Below are 20,629 nucleotides of genomic sequence, written 5' to 3' on the forward strand. Positions count from 1 at the left end.
ATGACCACTGCATGCTGCTTGTTTCTCTGTGCTAAGAGCCACCTGTGAGTTGAGAGTGGCAATTATCACCAAAAGCAGTAGAGTTACCAGTAATATCATTTTATTTCCCATGCTTTCTAAACGTAGTTGTTTTGTTTAGCTATCTGTTCTTCTAACAGCCTTATCTGTAGCATTCCAACCTCCTTTAAAAGAAAAAAACCTCCCCCCAATGTACACAAGCAACATATAGAGCACACTGTTAAAGGTATGAAGCAAAGGGGCCATTATCTAGCTTTTTGTTACCAAAACCCACCAAACATACACAAAAGCCACATATCTATTCTTTAATCTGCCAACATGACCATTCATAAAAATCCTACCAGCATTATAGCTGGAAAAAGGCTCTGCTAACTTTTTATCATTTCCCGTACTATTGCTACTGACATATCTTTACATAATTTTGAAAGGCATGTTATTTGAATTGTATTTATCATCCCAGATGCAAGAAAAACATAACACTGTTTCAGAAAGAGGAATGATGAAGAGAAGAAACAAGAGGCAGAATTGGGAAGCATCTCCAGTCACCTGCAATAACTAGTCTTCTACTATGCATAATGATCTTCAGTACAGCTAAATTCAGTAACCAAACTGCTCTCAACATACTCAAATACATCATCCACACAGGCACCACTTTTAGTTAAGAAGAGAACAAGGCATTGCACAGGCAGCATTCCAAAGACGCGAAAACTTAAGCTTTTATATGGAAGTAGCTTATATATGGAAAACATATGGCCTTTCAAGAAACACAGCTATAACACAAATTCAAAATAATGATGTGTTTTACATAGAAATTGCCTTTTGTTCTGGGCAGTTTTTTCTGTAATAGCAAACAAGAATCCTAATCCAAATGCTAGTACATGTCAGTCTGTATATTCAAGAGGTCTGGCAGAGGAAAGGAAGAATGAGAATACATGCAACTGCTGAGGCTTAACATAACAGATAACAATCTAGACATTTCCCTCTTCTATACAGAGTATCCTTGTAAACTAACAACATCACCTAGTTTTCTGACAGACTAACTACAGAGTAACATTAGCATACTTAAGGTTATGTTTTTTGGTTTTCTGAAGCATTCCATCTGCCTCCTCCCGCACACATCACGGGTACTACCCCCTGCTGCTATCCCCCCCCCCCCCCCCCGCCGGGTTAGAGCAGACCCATGCTGACTCCTCTGTTGCTGCGGTGCAGTTCTTCAGACGTCTAAAGCTACCACCAATTTCAGCGAGCTGCCCAGGCTTTTAACAAAAGAGCTGAAAAGCCAGCATACGCTGCTGCCACCTTGCTACACAGACCACATCAGACAACGTACTGAAATTCAACAAACCATAAGCAAAAACCTAAGTTTTCAAAACTGCTCTGAAACCAGAAAGGTAGGTCAAACATCCACGTTTGGAATCACTGGAGCAGGGCACCTCAGATACATTGATACAACTATTTAATCTTTTCAAATGTTATCTGTTTAGGATAAACGTGTTAACACTCAAACAGGTCTTCTTCAATCATCACCCAACTTGCCTAAGAACTTCCTTTCCCAGACTATAAAGCCACATCCATAACGACAGTTGTTAATGAAAAGAGCTTGTACTTACCAGGTACCAAACGCAATTTCCCTGAAAACAAGACTGTTTTGCCTGACTGCTAAAGCAGTATTTGTGCCTTTCCTTTTCCAGGCTTTAACACACTCCTCGGTTTACTACTAATACAAACCGTCCGACGCAAGCGACAACAAGGAAACGCAGCAGGGCTGTAAAACCTGTCTCTCGCCATTACCGTGCCACGGGCCCCAGCAGCTGTACCTTTCCCGAGCCCGGTGAGGGGGAAGCCCCCACCGCTGCTGCCCGGGGCGAGGGGGGTGGGGGTGGGGGTGGGGGGTGGGGGGTGGGGGTGGGGGTGGGGGTGGGGGGTGGCGAGGGGGGGGGGGTGGCGAGGGGCCGCCGAGGGCGCAGGGCCAGTGGCAGGCGGGCAACCAAAACCGAAAGGAGGAAGCCCAGTGGCGGGCCACCACCACGGCAGGGAAACGCTCGGGCTGGGCGCTTTCCCTCGTGGTTCGGCTCCGGGGCTTCTGAAAACGCTGCCTGCACGTAAGGAGGAGCGGGCATACCTGCGCCGCTGAGCCCAGCCGCGGCCGCCCGGCACCGCCGCGCACTAACGGCAGCCTCGGCTCGGCCGCTCAGGCTCGCAGGGGCTCCGCAGCCTCGGCCACTTCCCAGCGGCTGCACACCGCCATCCCGCGACTTTCGGTCGCTCCGAACGGCGGGGCTCGCCGAGGGGCAGCCGGAGGCACCGCCGCCCGCCCCGCGTCGACACGTCCCTCAGCGAGCCAGCCCCGGCCCCGAGTCAGCCCCCCGGGCCCGCTCCCCCGCCCCGCCGAGGGGCCAGCCCGGACCCTCCCTGCTCCGTCCCGGCGCGGAGCGGGGCCGGGGCCTCGGCAGGCAGCGGCGCTCCGCTCCCAGCTTACCTGATGCTCCTTCAGCACCTGGCTGAGGCAGGGGTACCGCTCCGAAATCCACCGGTAGAACTTGGGGACCCCCATGGCCACCGCTCCCGCCGCCCTCACAGCCCCGCCGGACCCAAACAACCGCGGGCCGCGCTCCGCCCTCCTTCCGGCGCGCCGTACTGACAGCCGGGCCGCCCGCGCCATAGAGCGCCGCGCAGAGCGCCCCGCGCCGACCATAGAGAGCGGCGGGCAGGGCAGAGCGGCGCGGAGCGCGGGAAGCGTCGCCCCTGCGGCCCACACAGGGACCCCCACGGCGGGCGGCGGCGCCAGGGCCTGTGACAGCGGCCAGCAGCTCCCTTGGCGGTACCAGGTGCAACAGTTCCTGCGAGGTTCCATTCGCTCGGTAGTGTAACAGTTATGGTAAAGCCTGTGAGGGGTAGCATAACCCCAGCAGTCACACATCACAACAGAAAAGATCACAGGAGGTTGCAAAGATCAGACGTAGAAAAATCTTCACATTCATGAGGCACTACCAACACTTTTAGATGACCCACCAGTTCCCCAAAGAAACAAAACCGACTGTAACTAGTTGTAAACCCATTGCTTAAATTCACTCTCCAACACCACTGGAGCTCAGCTGAATTGTGTCTCATGACACAGCATCACAGCAATGAACATCTAATAGCATGGTTTGTCTTTCAGAATAGCAGAAAAAGTACTGGATAAAAATTGTAATTATACCCTGCTCTAAAAGTATAATTTTTCCTTATCTCCCTCCTCAGTTCCCTACAACTTGGGTGTACAGAGAAGCAACCATCAGGGTCAGTCAGTCAGTGTAGGTCAGGCCCCCTCCTGGCCACTCAAAACACTTTTTCTTAAGTGGAATCAATTTCAGATACGAATTGACTAGAATGGAAAAACAGTATAGCCATGCTTTTTACAAGGGAGGGAAGAGGGAGCCTGTCTGGACCTCCCAGGAGCCTCAATCTATGTTTAAGTCACAGAGACTATACCCTGCCTGCTGCACTGGTGTCACAGCCCCACTGACAGGGTCTTCTGACTCACAGCTTTGTGTCATTTCCTTCAGGAGCGTTTCTTGGCACCGCAGGCAAGGGCTAAGGAAACAGTTTCAGAACACTAACACTTCATCAGCTTCTTCATGGTAAGATTAAGATCCCAAATGCTTTTCTAGACATAGCCAGACCATATGGAAGAAAGTCAAAGGAAATCAAAATTAAATGTCTACTGCTGCTAGACAGCCCTTCTGAACTGCAATTAGAAAAAAGTTGTAAGAACCACTTCACATGATATCAGTATAAAACTTTAATGTTGTCAGATTTTGTCATCTACAAATCAGCTGAATGAGAAAAATCTTTCAAAAACATACAGTACTTCATAGAGTACATTCTTTCAACATGAAAAAATTTCATATGGTCAGAGTAAGAAACTTGCAGAGACTTGCACAGTCTAATTTTTAAGCAGTGGTTACGTATTGTCTTCTGTTTGTATACAAAACTTAAGCAGTAACACCTCACAGATCCGCAAGTGTACATATAACATACCCGCATATTTGTATACTTGCATATTTGTGTAATTTTACATAGATTTCGGATTGATCATAAGACTGTTCTGCTGCTCACTATCAGAAATTAACAGAAGCAACCAGTTATCACTGATTAATACCTTGTCAAGAATATTATAGCTACATCACTTGTGAATGATATTCCAAGGTGAACAGATTTCACATATATGGAGCCCAGCCCATATACATCTGGCAGAGCAGATTGTCATCACTTGCTTCTTGAATGAGGTAATGAACATGCCCTTCAATAGATAAGGGTAGTCCTTTTATCCTGTTTCTAGTCTTAATGACACCTTGCAGCCGTTGTTCTATATCAAGGACATGGGTTTTGGCCTGTAAACAAAGAAAAAAAAATACTGCTACTAATCCTGAACTTCCACTTCTTAAAATAAAAAAGTATTTATTAGGATCAGTTTGAAACCTGTATGCTAATTTAATAGAAAACAAAAGTGTCTACACCAGTGACTTTGAAAATAAAGGATACTCACTTTTTAAAATAATTCATTACAATACATAAATTATTGGTCAAGTTATAACATTTGCCTTACATTTTTACAGGTAAAATTTACCAGAAGACTGAAAAAGCTATGCAAATGTATTTGAAAGCATTAGAATGCTTTATTTCATACAATTACTTTCAAATAAATGGAAAATTTTCCCACCCTTATTCTCATAGTTCTGGATAAAATTAAAGAAAGTATCTAGTCTGGAAAATTTAGGCCAAAATTATAAGCAACTAAAAATGAAGATGAGTAACTCAAAATGAGCTGGTTTAAGGCCCACTTGAGTAGCTAGTTCTACCAAGTTACACATTTTCTTTTAAAGCTTAAGCATAACATTGGCACCTACCCAGAAAATACAGTTAATATATGCAGCTATGTGGGTGGTCCTGTAACTATAAGAAAGGTTATGTAGACACAGCCTGGTTAGTAGTTGTTTGAAGACCAGGAGATTTTCTGTGCTCTAATAGCTCAGTTCAGTTCTTTGTTGTAATATAGCCTCAGTACTGTAGTTTGTCCTTAACTTAGTTGGCATGTTTACCAGTGCTCCTTAAGTTTTATCTGCTATTACACATATTTATTTTCACTAAATATTCCTTTTAAAGCAAAAAGAGACAAGTCAGATTTTCTGCAAAGGGCAAAGAGAATAAATATTATAGCTTGTACAAGCTGTATTTTGGATGAACAATATCGTGTTTATCAGCAGCTACAAAAGAAACAGTACATATGAAATCCTGATTTTAATCAAGTATTCCTTGACGTGTAACCAGGCATGTATTTATTCAGTAATAAGCATCCACTCATAAAAAGCACAAAAATATGCGTGGCAAGAACTCCAGATGTTACCATCACTATAAATGTGGAGGACTGTGCAACAGTCAGAGTGAGAGGTAGCAAAAGCCTTGCCTATTCTACTGCTTCTGTTGATGTTTTCCTTGATTTAGTAACACTAAATTACAGGCTGTATTTTGTTGCGTGCTTTAATAGATAAATTCCACTTTCCATCAATAAAATAGTCTCTTTATGGATAAAAGTTATGAACACAGAGATAATCAAGAAGAAATAACCAGAAGAATTTTTAAATTAAAGAAAAAACAAGACCATTAAGATTTCAGTTAGGAAATATTGAACTTGCAACCATAATGGACATTTGACATTTGGATACTTTATATACGTTTTAAACTAACCTTTTCATTGACAATTTCTCCAGTTTCGTTCACCTGTGCTTTTGTATTCCCTTTAACAGGTTTACTCCATTCCACAAGAGGATCGTGGATAAAAGTCTTTAAGACACTAAGTAAATAAAAAATAAAAAAAGGATAAGATACATATAATACATTTAAATTTCAAAGCAAGGGCACTGATGGGAGTCTAAAGTTAGCAGTGAGTATTTATCATCTCTGTTTATATTTAACTGCATGCCACAGTAAGACTGAGCTGCATAACAGGCATATGCTGGGACTGGCATATTCACCAGCAGTTACTGTTTAAGATGTTTAGACTACAGACAGCTTTTGCAGAGTTTGTAACAAACCCAGTTGCCATACCTCATTAGAGGCTCCCTTTGATCACGCATAAGCCTCATTGTGACTTCACAAGCTCTTCGGAAGAGACCTTCTGTTCCCATTGGACCCATTCCATTAACCATGTTGTGAGTGAGACGAAAAGGAACGATTTCCGGAACTTCAAAAGTTTCTCCCTTTACATTGATAAAAAAAGGGTATGCCCCAAGCATTTTAAGCATTATTAAAATAAAGGGTAACTTCTGCCTTGTTTTTAGTGGTTTTCCCCTATCTTCGCCAGTGGCAGTTTCCTAGCTGACAAGAGATATTTGCTCAGATCACAGCCCTCCTCAGCCGTTAAAGGGAAGTTACAGTGAAAAAGGATACCAATGTCCAAAGAACATCTTATTCCCTGTTTTAATACAATAATACAGGGTATAAAAATTCGCTGTATATAAATTGCTGCTCTGTAGTCTCATGCAAAATGCTAACTTTTCTTTTATAATATGCAAATTAGCTTAAAAACAATTGTATCTTTTAATTACAGGTTATGTAGGAGAATTCATATTTACTGAAAATAAAGCAGAAGAAATAAACTAACTATATCTCTACCTCACTTATTTGAATTAACAAGGGCACATGTCCCACACCAAAAGCATCTTTCAACAGAAACACCAAAACTCCAAATCCCACCCTGACCACAATTTCTGCTATTTTAACAGAACCATTGGAAATTTTGTGCCGAATTTGTATGAGAGGAAAGAAAACACTCACAAAACTCTTCACAGCAGCAGAATTCTCAATATAGCAATTACAGCTTGCTTTGAAGGGTGCTAGTAAAGACAGAGGAGTCACAAAATACAAACACTTTAAAATGTGGGCTATTTCAGTGTATCCATATGAGCTCATCTGATAGTGGCTAAATCAAAAAGCTGGCTTTCATTAATGCAGTACACAGGACAATTGCATACTCTTCAAATATCCCAGACTGTGTGTTGGGTATAAATAAGAGACAAATGAGAGAGACAACACAACAGATATATTAACATAAAAAAAAAAAAAAAAAAAAGGTGGGAAAACCCCCAAACAGTAGACATTTGTAATTTACATGCATGTAAAAATAAACAGCAAGCACAGCAAGTGGCATTTCTCACCTTATTAAAAAGGCAGTTGAAATCCACATGCACACATTCACCCGTCAAAGAATCAAACAGGATATTTTCACCATGACGGTCTCCTAGACCAAGTATGTAACCTACCATTGACATAACTGCAACAGAACGACAATAGGCTGACCTACTGTTGTACCTGTGGAAATAAGAATCAGATATGCATGTCTGAAGTCACATCCTTGGGTTACTTGTCCTTTTCAGTAGTACCATTAATGTTTAGTGAAATACACAAAGAAGATATCCTTGAGCTAGCCCAATCCCAGTTACTCACCATGAAGTAGGATCAGGAAACGTTCTAAGAAACCATTCATGAAAGACAGGAGGATGACGAGGCAGAAGGACTTCCTTGAACATTTTCAGCTTTTCAGACAAAGGCGCTGACTTTGGAAGCATATGCTGACGCAGTTCTTTTCCAGTCATATAGATACCTGTAATACACCTCAATTAAGTAAAAGAAATCCCCAAATAAAGCCTTGTAAGTACTATTACAATATAATATTTTAGAGAAGATAAAACGTCTCCATAAAGTTGAAATAAATGAACAAATGGAAAATAACCCATAGAACACGGTGGTGAGGTACTGGAAAGTAAATTAAAAAAATCATAATGTTAAAAGAAGACCTGGAAACAACCCACCAGTTTTACTGGTTGCCATGGGGTGGAGTCAGAGGAACACACAAACACAAAAAACTCCAACAAACCCACAACACCCTCATAAAGCCATTCATTATATTCAGTTGAGATATTTCAAGTTCCAAACTCCTTGATGTCTGCATACATACAGATAACGTGTTAAATTTCCCCTCCAAATTTTACCGCACTAACCAGGAAGTTGCTTTGTTAACAAGAAGTCAAAAATCTCATCTTTTCCCTCTAAAATTGCTGTACCCTCAACCTTGAGTCAATGCTAAATTATCTCTGTTATCTCACACAAATGTAACAGAAATGAAAAACAACAGATCAAATCTAAAGAAAAAGTCCATACTCTTCTATTTTTCACTGCTGCACATACATTCCCATGCTGCTGGCACCACTGCTGAAATGATTTGCATCATTGCATAAAAGAATACATTAAAATGATTGTGTTATCAGTTCTCTTAAGGACCTTGTTTATTGCAAGCACCAATTTTCTTCCATTTAAAAGTATAAGTCTACCACACATCTGAATAATAATATCTTGCATATAATTAAAAACACACATGAATGCATCGCTAGAATTTAGTCTGATCCTTGCTGTTGGTCTCATTTACTAATTAATATAAAAGCTCTTTAAAAAAAATAAAATGAAGTATCACTATAGTCTAATATATTTATTTACCTTTCTCCTTATAAAGTTTTATCAGGATATTTCTAAAACCAGCAGTATTGTTCACCCATTCAATTATGCCACATTCATCATTTAATGGAATAACTGCATAGGTTCGAATATGGAGCTCTCGCCTACGTGATTCCGCATCTTTTCTTAAGCACTATTCACAAAAGAAAAATTAGATTAACAGATAACATGGACATGATCAAAATATATCAATAAAATTAACCATTCTATGTATATCTTTTTCCAATGACATAATCTAGAATTTAAAATTCTAAGCCTTGCCGTCCACACTATTAATGCTGTCAAAAGGTCAAATGCAAGCAAAATGTGCACCTGTTCTCCAAATTAAATTAAAAAAAGAGAATTACACAATAAAGTCTAACTGCATAACTTGTGCATGGCTTAAATCCTTAAAACCATTATTTGAAATAAGTTGTTTAGTATTTCAGAGATGCCATCATTTGCTTTAACCTCATAGAAAACATGGTACCTTAACCTTGAGCATATTGCCAAGAAGCAAAACACAACTAAAATAGGTATAGCAACACTTATAGTATGAAAAGATAAATTTACCTATTTCTCATTAAAAATATTAGAAAATCCTGAATAAGAAATATGAAGCATGACAGCAGAATGTTTGCAGTTATTTACTGTAAATAATCTTTCCTGTATATTTTTTCTGGAATAAGCAATTCCTTATTATCAATTGCTACTGATTTCTGCCGAAATAAGGTATTTTGCAAGTTTACTTCCCTTCCAGTAAGCTTTATCTCAAGGTAAGTTGGTTGTGGCTTTTTGTTCAATATTCAGCATTTTATTCTGCTCAATAAACATAATGCAACTGATTGTCTAACTCATCAAACCTTATTAATAAGGGAGTTGAATTCCATGAGCCGACAGTCTTTTCTTAGATCGTCTTTTGGCTTACACATCATAATGTAAGATTTCCCATCTGAACCTTTTAAGGTGATCTTTTTTGGCTTTTGAAGTGAGGCAAGAATTTCCACCTAAGGAAAAAATGAAATTCTTTATTAACACATGTATCAGGTCATACAAAACAAAGTGTCTAACTGTAATAAACCACTGCAACCAATCACATTAGCACTTCCATGGTGTTACACCACGTTAACCACAGGCCATATCTTCTTCTAAATACCAAGAGGGCATATCTGTCTCAGGTTGTCATGACAGAAGCCACTCAAGTTTCCACGAAAGTAATTACAAAGTCCACTCCTCCATTTCTAGGGAACCAAAATATATTTGCAGCTACATTTGTTGAACATGAAGATTAAAATGAGGTGCCAGCCAGAGGCTTACCGCATCGTCAAAGCCTGCAATGTAGGCCCACCGTCCAGGAAAAGGTTCATGGTTAGTATGTGTACCAGGAGTTGAAGGAAGAGTTGGTATCATTACAGATTGTAAGGGAATGAGAATTTCACTAAATGTCTGCTCTTCCACTAATCTCTTAAGTGCTCTGAAATGAATATTCATACTTAATGTTGAGCTGTTTCCATCAACCTTGAAAAGAAATATTCAAAATTTAACAATAAACACTCAAAATATTACTGTTTTTACTACTCATATCAACTAACAAATAGAATAGAGTAACAAATGCTTATAGTAAGAAGAAAAATGGCTAATTACATATCAAATTAAATGGGAGTGGTCAAAAGTAAATATATCTGGCCATTATGGCACATGAATTTTTCACTCTGAATGTAAATACAGAATAATGAAATATTTATTTTTACCTTTATTATCAAGTGCATTTGTTCATGAAAACACAACCAGCCTATTTTTACATTAAAACTCTGTGAAAGTTACTGGCCAAGAATCATACATGAAAGCACCGAATAATGTAAAGCCCATGCACTGTGAAATGTACCATTAGGTACTGAAATATTTTAAAGTGTGCTCAATGTCTAGCTATTTTCTACTCTTCTGAATATTTTTATTAAGTAAAAAGTAAAATCTTTTACAAGTTAAGATGCAATGATGTAATGAATTGGCTAATGAAAGCTATCAGAAGAAGCTTTTTCTATAACATTTCTGAATAATCCTATTACATGCATTAATTGGTTTATGTTTTTAATTACCGGTTTGTTGCATAGTTCTAACAGCCTATCTGTAAGGCGTGTTGCATCTCCAATAAATTTTCCTAAAGATTCCTTCATGTGAATGGCTTTGTTTAGAATTTCCTTGCATCTATTGACACGCATAGGGTAAGAAGACTGAAAAAAGAGCAAAGTTAACATTTATTAAAACAACAGTCAAATCCATTAAAGAATCCAAACACCCACACCCTCCCAGTAATTTATATACTCTACTATCTACTATATTAATATACTCTAGTATCTACTATCTGGAGAAGGAAGTTCTCCAACCAAAATTTGGGACCTGAACAAGTACTCAAGTGGTACGGTTGGGGTGTGTGTCTGTGTGTGGGGGTATTATCTTTACGAAACCATTCTTGGGAGTCCCACAACATAAAAGCCCATATTCAAGAATATGCTAGTGATCTGAATGTTATTTCACCAGCCTTAAAGAAATAGTATGCACGATGCTTTCTAATTTGCTTTGGAACAACCCTACTACCAGTTAAGTATTAGGACTAAGTGGTACGTCTATCTCATTTTAATGAAGGCATAGAGTTGATTATAAAACTGGAAGTACTTTTACAATATTAAAACCAACAAAATCTGTTGTCCATAGCCACCCAATTCATTTGTTTTTCAAATTTCCTTTCCTAATACATCATGCAAATCAGGACGCATGTTAGCAACCTAATTTGAAACATTTTAACTGTAATATCTGAACTTTAGATTACAATAAAATCTTTTGCAGTGACAACATTGATACCCTGTTCCACAACACTGTATCACAGCAATGGAAACTCTCCATTCCTTATCATCTTTAAGTAAAATAGGGTATAGTGACATTTCTCTCTGATGAAAATAGTTTTACAAACGTAATAACAGGTGTAGCTATACTTATCAAGATACCTTGGACACAGCAGTCATCATCCACATTGCTTGCTGTGGATAGGCTAAAAATACTTTAGCAACAATCACCATCAGAACTGCGAAGACTTCATCATGAGAATGGCAGATTCGGGAGATTAACTGAGAAAAAGCTGTCAGAAACTGGTAGGGTGCCAGGTGATTTGTGTGCTCTGTAATCACCTTATTTATTTTAGATAAATCATTTTTCATTTGAACACGTTCTGAACGACTAGCTGAAAAACACAAGAGGACAAGATTATGCTCCCTTTTTTCCCCCATCTGAAATGCAATTTAAATCACAGCCACACAAACATATTTTGTTGGTAATTTTCATAAGCAAAAAAAACCCCCACCAAAGGCAGCAAAAGAAAAGCTCCTACTGTAACGTTCTTTTTAACGTAATATACAATGACAATACATATGCTATTTAACTAATCGGAATAACAGGAAATAAGCACAGACAACAGGGACATATACAGACAATATCAGAAAAGCTCTCCTTACACCTTCAAAATAAAACATTATCATTCCTCCAAAATGATGCAATGGCATAGAACAAAACAAAAACACTCCATGTATTTCTCTGGTAAAAGAACTCCAATGATCTTTAGTGGAGCGAAAATAAAGAAAACCTTTACAAGGGATGAAACTAGCACATCTGCTCCTATCTCCATGCCTGCCCCTGAGGGCCCAGCATGAGCTGCACATCGACAACACAAAAAGCAGCATCTCATGTGCCTGCAGCTAAATTCAGTTGACCTAAGTGTACAGAACCAGGTCAAGATCAAGAAGCCACAACTATCTGCTTCACTCTAGACATGCAGGCAATGTTTGCAATTCTCATTTGTACAGAAGTATCTCCCACCCAAAATGCATCTATGATAGTAGTTTCAAATGCCTTGATGCTGCCTACAGGATTCCTGCCCCCACCCCCCCATTTAAATTTCAGCAAAATTCTTTCATCAACTGGAAGCAAGACACTGGAAAAAAGCCTCAAAGCCTAACACCTTACCGTAGCAGGTGCATACAAAACCACTACTCATTACTCATGAAGCATTTTAGGAGAGGTGACTGGTGACATTAAGGATTTTCCCTAAACCTGTTCATTGACTTAAACTACCTGAGAAGCAATGTTATCTCATTATGTATTTTTAAAAAAGGGTTAATTAAAATAATTAATAATCCCTTGCATATTAACATCCTGTAATTTAAAATAATAGCAGTATTTTCTTGTTTCCATATAACCACAGGCAATAAAGCTAAACAAAGAACTGTAAGTATACTTCACCGCTCTTTCTATCATATACTCAAAAGTATGGCACAGGAAGTATGTACTAGAAAAAAAAGTTCTACCTTTATCACATTCATATGCTTTTGCTCCAAAGTCCAGCCATAAAGATAGCATTCTTGGCATTGACTGATAGATGAATTGGTTTCCATACTGCAGAGACCTGTGATTACATGTTGAAATGACAGCATGCTAATGATATACATTAGAAACACTACAAATTTTACATCCTAAATTCTTTCACATTCCATTCTGGACTTTAGAAATTTATGTTCATGATTTTAATCCATCTGTAACAGCTAAAGCTTACTAAACAAAGCTTTGTTTTTAGTAATCAAAACTGCAGATAAAATAATTGTCTTGCACAAAACAGAAAATTGCTTAGCCAGAAGTAAAATTAATTAGGTATGAAAACAAAAAGGAAGCATGCAGTATTTTGTTTGACATGACTGCAGAAAAATTCGAGTCAGTTTGAATTGTTGAAAGACAATACATTCCTATAAATTTTTTTCAGTATAATAGTCAACCTTCTATAGAACCTAAGCAAAGTTCCCCCAGGGTCTAACCTCCCAAAATGATGAACTATGTATCTAATCAAATCTCCTTGTTTTTCCATCTTGTTGTCAGTTACCATTGGCATTAATTTATCATAGTATTTAGCAAGATAAAAATGTCCATCTTCCCATTCTGGCAAGAAAACCGTAACATCCTGCAACAAAATCAAGAAGAGATAATTACTTTTGAAAGGATGCTAAATTTAAAATTAAAAAACCCAACCCAATAATAATATAAAAAAGTATTAAGAAACAAGAATCTTGTATTAGTTACCTCTGTGCAAAGTACACGCAAAAAAGTATTAATTGTAACTTTGTAACTCAAAAAATTATAATTTTGCCCCAAGAAAAATGCCTGTACAAACTAAAAGTCTGTTCTTAAAATACCTTTTGGATTTAGAGACAGCAAGATAATTCACAACAGGATTACAGAGAATCCATAGTTTCTTTAAAAATTTCAGATATTACTGTTTCTTTAAAAATATTATAATCAAGTTCCTGATCAACTCTATACTGGGTTCTCACAGTTTTTTGAAAAATGGAAGTGCAGGCTGTCAGTAGTTGGACTCAATTTTAAAGGTCTTTTCCAACCTACATGATTCTATGATTTTATGTTTTTCACATTCCTGTTTTCCTTCTAAATCACGTGGTTTAAAAGAAAACCAAAATGAAACAAAAATTTGTGACATCTATTAGAAAAGAAATAACACAGCAAGTAGAACATCCATTCTCTAATAACACTGGCTTGTTTCCAGCACCAATATTTAGAGAGTAGAGAATTCTAAGCATTAGTATTTTAATATAATCCTCCAAAATTTCATTAGTTTCCATTATTTAAACCTTCATTTGATTTGATACAACTGTTAAAATTTTTCTCTAAATGACTGTTACATAAGTATTTTAATTAGTAGGACAGCAGTAACTATTAACAGTATCAAATGTCAGAACCTGGATAGGAGACATACTACTTCTAAGGAAGCATAAAGCACTGCATCAACTACACATTTAGTAGGCAATATTAATCAATGCCAAACAGTATTTCACTGGTGTAGTAAGATGAAACAGTGTAGCACTGTGTTGTTGAAGAAACACACACCATCTGCCCCTTTTCCTAGTTCAACAGAGACTGCAAGTTACAAGTCACCACCAGAGAGAGAAGTAACCCTGAAGAGTAGTACAATGTGTCATCACCTTATTTCAGTATGCACACACTTTATCGAGGTATTCTAATTTGTGCATGCACAAGAAAAAAGCCATGCTCCTGTAATTTGTTTTTTTTACTTTAAAAGAGCTATATTAGGTATTCTTAGTTCCCACTGTTAGGAACTGTAGACATCCCTGCATTGATGTGTTATATTAAAGCTAACCCAGATAGTTAAATCTTTACAAAAAACCTACTTCCCTCCTACACACTGATACACCATTTAATTCCGCTGATGTTATCCTTGATTGACACCATTAGAAGCATAATAATAGCTTACTTAAGGTACATATTATTATTCAAAACTGCTGTCTTGTTAACACTAGTATATTACCTTATACTTTTTCATAACTGCATTGCTTTCAAAGTTAGCAGTTTCTTCCATAAATCTACCCACTAGCAGCATTGCCCGACCATGGATGAGCTGAGTTTTGCTACTGCACGGTGCTTTATTTTCAGGGAAACATAACTCAACTCCCTTTTGGAGAACAATGAGTGCCTCATGAACCTCACCCTAAGGGAAAGAGGAAAACATTTTATACATTCAATAAGACAGATGTAGAACGTCAATCTTATAGTTGTTATTAAGGCAAAGCTATGTCCCTCGGCGTGTTCTAGATCATTTTGGCTCTGGTAACTGAATATTACTGACATCAAGTGATTCTTATATTCCTTTGTTATCTCAGCACTGTTGTCCTTTTAGGTTTACCACAATAATTGCTCCCATGTTTGCTGCCTACCCCTATTAAAAGTACACAAATTAAGGAAAAGATAATTTAAATTTGCCTGGGCTGCTTTGACAGAGGCAGGTAACCCACTAGTTTTATACATAGCTGCCAGGAGAGTTAATAGATACAGTAAAGGGCTGACTAGCAGCTGGAAGTAAAAAATTCCCATTGCTCAACTGCAACCAGAATGTGTTGATAGTGCCAGCTAACATATTTTGGATTATGCATACTGATTGTGTGCCTTTTTTACCTGAAGAAAACTGAAAAGATTATTTTCTTGCAGGTAAGAAAGTAAATTCCATCTTTATTTTCTTTACCTTGGACCAGAGCCACTTTGCTCTTTCTATGTAAAGTTCTGAGAGTGTAGATTCCCCAGCATTCAGAAGAGCATTATATGCAGTCTGGTGATGACCGGCTTTTCTTGCAACTCTAGCACTTTGGAGCCAACACTGACCAACAAGCTCACTGTAATCCTGGCTGCAGAGATATTTTGGCAGAAAACGAAAAATTTCAGTGATGAATGCTACTGTACAATCTGAAGTAAATATCACAAGTTGAAGCACAGAATTTCTCAATAAGCTATATACTACATAGAAATAATTTAAAATTATTAGTAATACATCTGTTTCACCTTTTCTCCGTGTAGGCCTAGAAACAAATACTCTTTCCCCCTGATTATGCCTTCCTCCCCACCACCACGGACACCACTTTTTCCCTTCTATTTTGAACGCATGTAACATTGGAGAAGATTGCTACAACACAAATTTTCCAAGTTTTATCTTCTAACACACATAAGGAAAACTACAATATTACTAAGATCACAACACAGGCAAGAAATAGTCATGTTCTCACCTTTTACTGAGACTAAGCAAAGCCCTTCTCAGTGCTAAAATGGGTTCTTTTGCTCTGTAAGAGTTTTGGGTCATTTCAATACGAGCACACCAATTCAGGGAATCTCTACCGTGGTCACCATCTGGTTGCTGAAACACTGGTCCAATACTATGTTCCAACTCACACAGCATATGCAACCTGTATTAGAAAAACAAAGGCAAAAAAAATCATTGAAACTTGTTTGCTGTTTGAGATTTATGCAAGTTTTATAAAAAAAAAAATTGCCACTCTCTTTCTAAAAGCTGGCCATGTGAGTAACTTCAAAGAGTAAGATTTCTTTTAAAAGCAAAAAAGCAGCAAAACCAGACACACAAAATCAAGGATTTTTGAACTGATTTAGTCATTTTCTCACTTTTCCTTTGCCAAGCTGCTGAACACAGAGACAATGAATATCACTTGGAGAGAAAGTCAACCTTTAGAAACATTTCTATCCATTCCTTTTAGCAATAAATCCTCAAAAATTCAGGTATTTTCAACAAGTACCATTTTAGAGGTAAAATACTATCTGTTACTTAAACACCTCCTTTACAATAAAAGTGATTGCATTTACTTAAAAATACCATTACTATTAGCTGTCACTGTAAAGCTGCAAAGCTGAGAGCTTGTAAACACTTGTGTTCTCATTGGCAGTGTCAAAGTGTACTAAGTATGTCTAACGGAAAAAGTGTCTTCTGAGTAGCCCAGACCAACAGCTAAATCAAACTTATTTTGAAACACTGCTTTCTCAATACTCAAACTCCATTTCCTAAATGAAACCACACTGCAAAAATTACCAACCATATTATAGGATTATTAAGTAATTAAGAAATATATATTTCAACTGTCTAATTTCATGCAATATCTTGCCATAAGGATGCATTTACAGTGCAGAGGAAGCATTCAGCTTTTAACATTAAAAAAAACGCTAATCACTTTTTAGTCTACTACAGCCAACTTCAAAATTTATTAAAAAAGGTAAAACTACTGAGAGGGATGGGGTTTGTATTCTCACTGCTCTTTACTGATTAAAGTGGGGAGTGCTTTTAGGCCACCATACAGATTGAAAGCATGCTCTTAACAGAGTTACTGGCCTGTATGTACTGCTTTAAGCACGGAATTAAATCACTGATTTTTTATTACCTGGTATTTATATAAACTTGCTTGCTGATTCTGAAAGACTATACCCAACAGTTCCACTGTAAATATTTTTCATGGGTGACAAATGTAAATTCCCAATTTATCAAAGGTTTCCAACTGGGCGAGTATTAAAAAAAGAGGTGACAGAAAATGCACATGAGTACCATTTATTGTGGAAATGGAAAATTCCTGCTGCTGCATACGTAATTATGTGATTTCTGTAAATCCATTTCTTGAAAACAGAAAATCAGAAAAATTAGAAACCTGATAATGTGTTCATATCCTCGCTGATAGGATCCTCTTTCAAAGCTCGCTGCTGAAAGGGGTACAATCTGTTCTGCTCGAACAACCTTGAGAGTTTCATAAAAAGCTGCTTCATTTTTCTTCTTGGCTGATAATAATAGATGTCCTAGTCTGACACTCCAAGTAGTGGATTTCACATCTTTGGGGAGAACAAAAGCCTCTCAAAATCTGTTTCTTTAAGCAGCTTAATCAGAACACGCAAATTTGTCTTAACATATGACTGGAAAAATAAGTTTCTCAGAACTGACTGATTTAATTTTAGAAATACTGTATAATTCCACGCCACGAGGCACCCTCTTCAAACCAACCCAGAAGAAATTTGCCCTTATGCTCAGTTAAAAATTTCTGCGTAAAGGCTATATGGTTTACAATCAAATACATTTACAAAGTCTAGAAGACTGTCAGAACCAACCCCCCTGCCAGCAGAACCCAAGACTAAAAAATTACAGTAGCTGCCTCTTGATTCAAGATTATTAGACTAAAACATGTATTTGTTCAGAAATGCAAGGAAGTATTCATATTTTGATATCACGACAACTTACCTGAAGCCAAATAATTTTCCAGTAAATCCCATCTTGACAGTTTCCAGGCTGCTTCTACTCTGTAAGTGTTCAGTTCAGAAATCCATTCAGACCTATTAGAAGAAAATGAAGGCAATAAAAGTGCATGCTAAACTCAATTTTTTTTCCTTTCCCCCTCAGTATGTTAGTCCTACATCATATTATCAAATTTTATTTGTAAAAAAGTTCTCTTACTTAAGAAGATGCAAGGTAAGCTTGCTTCTAATAAAATTCAATAAAACCAAAGGGTATGCACTGATAACACATAATAGCTGTACAACATGATGCCACAGATGCAATTTCCAAGTGTATTTAACTTCTAGGGTACATTTTAAAAACTACCATCTTTCAGTTCATTTACCCTACTAGGCTACAGAATAGCTATGGAACCAATAGCATCCAAGACACGAATAAAGTTTCTATTTAACAAATTAAAGCACATATCAACAGTGCACACAGTACAGAAAGGAAGTACTAACATTTCTGGAAGACTAGAAATAAAAATTTTCTAGACAAAGCCCTTATTTTCTAGCTTCACACTGCTAGGTATGCTCGATAGCATCAAATGCTTAATAATGCATTAAAATGGTCAGTGAGACACAGGTATAACACATGAGCTTCGTATTACTCAAATAAACATTGTATTAGATGCTTACAGTACCTGTTTGCAAGCACTCCATTGACCTGAGTAATCACAGTAGATAACTGGCCAAGGCCTAACATGGACTTCACTACACCATGATAATGAATAATCTAGAAATAGAAGGGGGAAAAAAAACAAACTACCATATGAAGAAAACCACCCACAATACATTGATGAAATTCATGGTAGTCTGAAGGAAGAAATATGTCCGTTCGGAGGCTTCTTATAATATGAAAAAGCATAACTAATTGCACCATAATCTAAATGAATATTCAAAATTAAAGGTCTATGACTACCAAAAATCACCACTGGCTGTTTTTGAAATGTACCTCACCACAAATATAGTTTGACAGTGATTTATTAAAACCCCAATCAGAGTGTGAATATTTAAAGAAATGAGCAACAACTAGAAGAAAAAAATCACAGGAAGGAAAAAAACCCAAACCTCACAGCAATTTCACTCTTCATGAAAGCATTTTCAAACTCTGGGAATGAAGCAGGGCCATCAAAACACTCTGTTATACCATACCTGTTATCAGCTGCGCTAGATAACCTCTGCCTCATAGGGAAGTGTAAGAAACCATAGGGATATCCTAGCCTAGGAAAGTTTTTACCAGCTTCCATTAGAAGAGTATTTTAAATATAGAATGGGTAATACATGTCTTCAGCTTCCTTTTTGCGCTTGTCATCACATGCCTGTATTCATTTTGGCATATGGAAAGCATGACAGTTTTCCAGTACTGTTTAGTTTTGCAGTACCTTATGTTTATGTTCCAAATAAAGGAAAGGAAAGGGGAACAGAAGACAAATAATTTTAACTTTTCTCTAATCAATTTCCAACTGCTTTTATATTATGAAGATTTTCTCTGGAAGTCAACAATCAAAAGCAGTCAGAATTACTTTGAATAAAACCTGTGGCAACCTGCTTTAATAATTCTCTTGCCATGTACCACTACTGATTGATATTTAAGCAATCCAATTCCAGGCCTTTCCAGGCAAACGCTGAACTTTAAATGGTAAGCTGTCCCAGCAAAAACATCTAACTGTTAATCCAAGCCTGCCAATTACAGTATAAATCTCTTATTGGGTTTGTTTCAGTTCATAAGACACTTCCAATAGCAATAATTATCCAGCAACTGCCACAGCAAACTCTTATGATCCCATTTTACTTAAATATTCTAAAGAAGTATTTTTGGCTTAATCTTGTGTTAGTTAAGAAGGATAAAAAAAATTAATAGAAGAATTTATCTTGTATTTACCTGATCAGGTTCCAGTTGGATAGCCCTATCATAGCAGGCTGTTGCATCTCTTAACAAGCCAATACTTTCATGTTCAAGGATTTGTTCTTTGAGAGATGGTTCTGCTTTCCGAATTGCACTCACCCCAGCTACTCCATCTGGCTCATGCATAGCAGCATACAATTTCTTTATTCAAACAGAATTGGAGATGTACATTAAAAACAACTCTAAGACAACAAGAAGATATTTTACATAATGTGCTTAGAATCACACATCATCTTGAAAAGGGAGAACAAACTACTCTGTAGGACTTCTTGGCATTAAAATTTCATGGAAAATGACAATTTTGCTGGGCTACTTTCAGAGTTGAGCCCTACTTTTGCTTAGCATACTGTAACACTCATGTTCTCCTACTACAGAAAGAATAAAGAATAACACATCTAGTTACCTGAAACCATCTGTGTAAAGTGCAAAATAAATATCCTGTTATTACGTGATAAAGCTATATAATGTGAAGCTGCATTTTACATAAGGTAGAAAAGGAATATACTAAGTTTT

The 20,629-nt window shown here is 37.6% G+C and overlaps 2 protein-coding genes across 10 annotated transcripts in view; both read right to left on the bottom strand.

The window, feature by feature from the left end:
• XRN1 (5'-3' exoribonuclease 1) overlaps window positions 1-2,640 on the bottom strand; it is a 41,363-nt gene extending 38,723 nt beyond the window's left edge. For all 7 annotated transcript variants that reach the window (XR_008734406.1, XR_008734407.1, XM_055723433.1 and 4 more), the window contains exon 1: window positions 2,498-2,640. Coding sequence is in view for 5 of the 7 variants with exons in the window: in XM_055723433.1 (XP_055579408.1) it covers window positions 2,498-2,572 (75 nt within the window). In the remaining 2 variants the exon portion in view is untranslated. The remainder of the gene's footprint in view (window positions 1-2,497) is intronic.
• A 1,141-nt stretch (window positions 2,641-3,781) lies between these two features.
• Window positions 3,782-20,629, bottom strand: part of ATR (ATR serine/threonine kinase) — a 42,711-nt gene continuing 25,863 nt past the window's right edge. For all 3 annotated transcript variants that reach the window (XM_055723529.1, XM_055723528.1, XM_055723530.1), the window contains 19 exons: window positions 20,093-20,257; window positions 18,852-18,943; window positions 18,173-18,264; window positions 17,592-17,769; window positions 16,173-16,349; window positions 15,638-15,797; window positions 14,927-15,106; window positions 13,404-13,546; window positions 12,903-13,000; window positions 11,550-11,782; window positions 10,644-10,778; window positions 9,865-10,065; window positions 9,411-9,554; window positions 8,551-8,701; window positions 7,504-7,660; window positions 7,215-7,368; window positions 6,106-6,257; window positions 5,746-5,851; window positions 3,782-4,391 (listed from right to left, as the gene is read on the bottom strand). In XM_055723529.1, coding sequence (XP_055579504.1) covers window positions 4,218-4,391; window positions 5,746-5,851; window positions 6,106-6,257; window positions 7,215-7,368; window positions 7,504-7,660; window positions 8,551-8,701; window positions 9,411-9,554; window positions 9,865-10,065; window positions 10,644-10,778; window positions 11,550-11,782; window positions 12,903-13,000; window positions 13,404-13,546; window positions 14,927-15,106; window positions 15,638-15,797; window positions 16,173-16,349; window positions 17,592-17,769; window positions 18,173-18,264; window positions 18,852-18,943; window positions 20,093-20,257 — 2,892 coding nt within the window. In that variant the 3' untranslated portion in view covers window positions 3,782-4,217. The remainder of the gene's footprint in view (window positions 4,392-5,745; window positions 5,852-6,105; window positions 6,258-7,214; window positions 7,369-7,503; window positions 7,661-8,550; window positions 8,702-9,410; window positions 9,555-9,864; window positions 10,066-10,643; window positions 10,779-11,549; window positions 11,783-12,902; window positions 13,001-13,403; window positions 13,547-14,926; window positions 15,107-15,637; window positions 15,798-16,172; window positions 16,350-17,591; window positions 17,770-18,172; window positions 18,265-18,851; window positions 18,944-20,092; window positions 20,258-20,629) is intronic.

Source organism: Falco cherrug, chromosome 11 (assembly GCF_023634085.1).
Source record: "Falco cherrug isolate bFalChe1 chromosome 11, bFalChe1.pri, whole genome shotgun sequence".
Lineage (NCBI taxonomy): Eukaryota > Metazoa > Chordata > Aves > Falconiformes > Falconidae > Falco > Falco cherrug.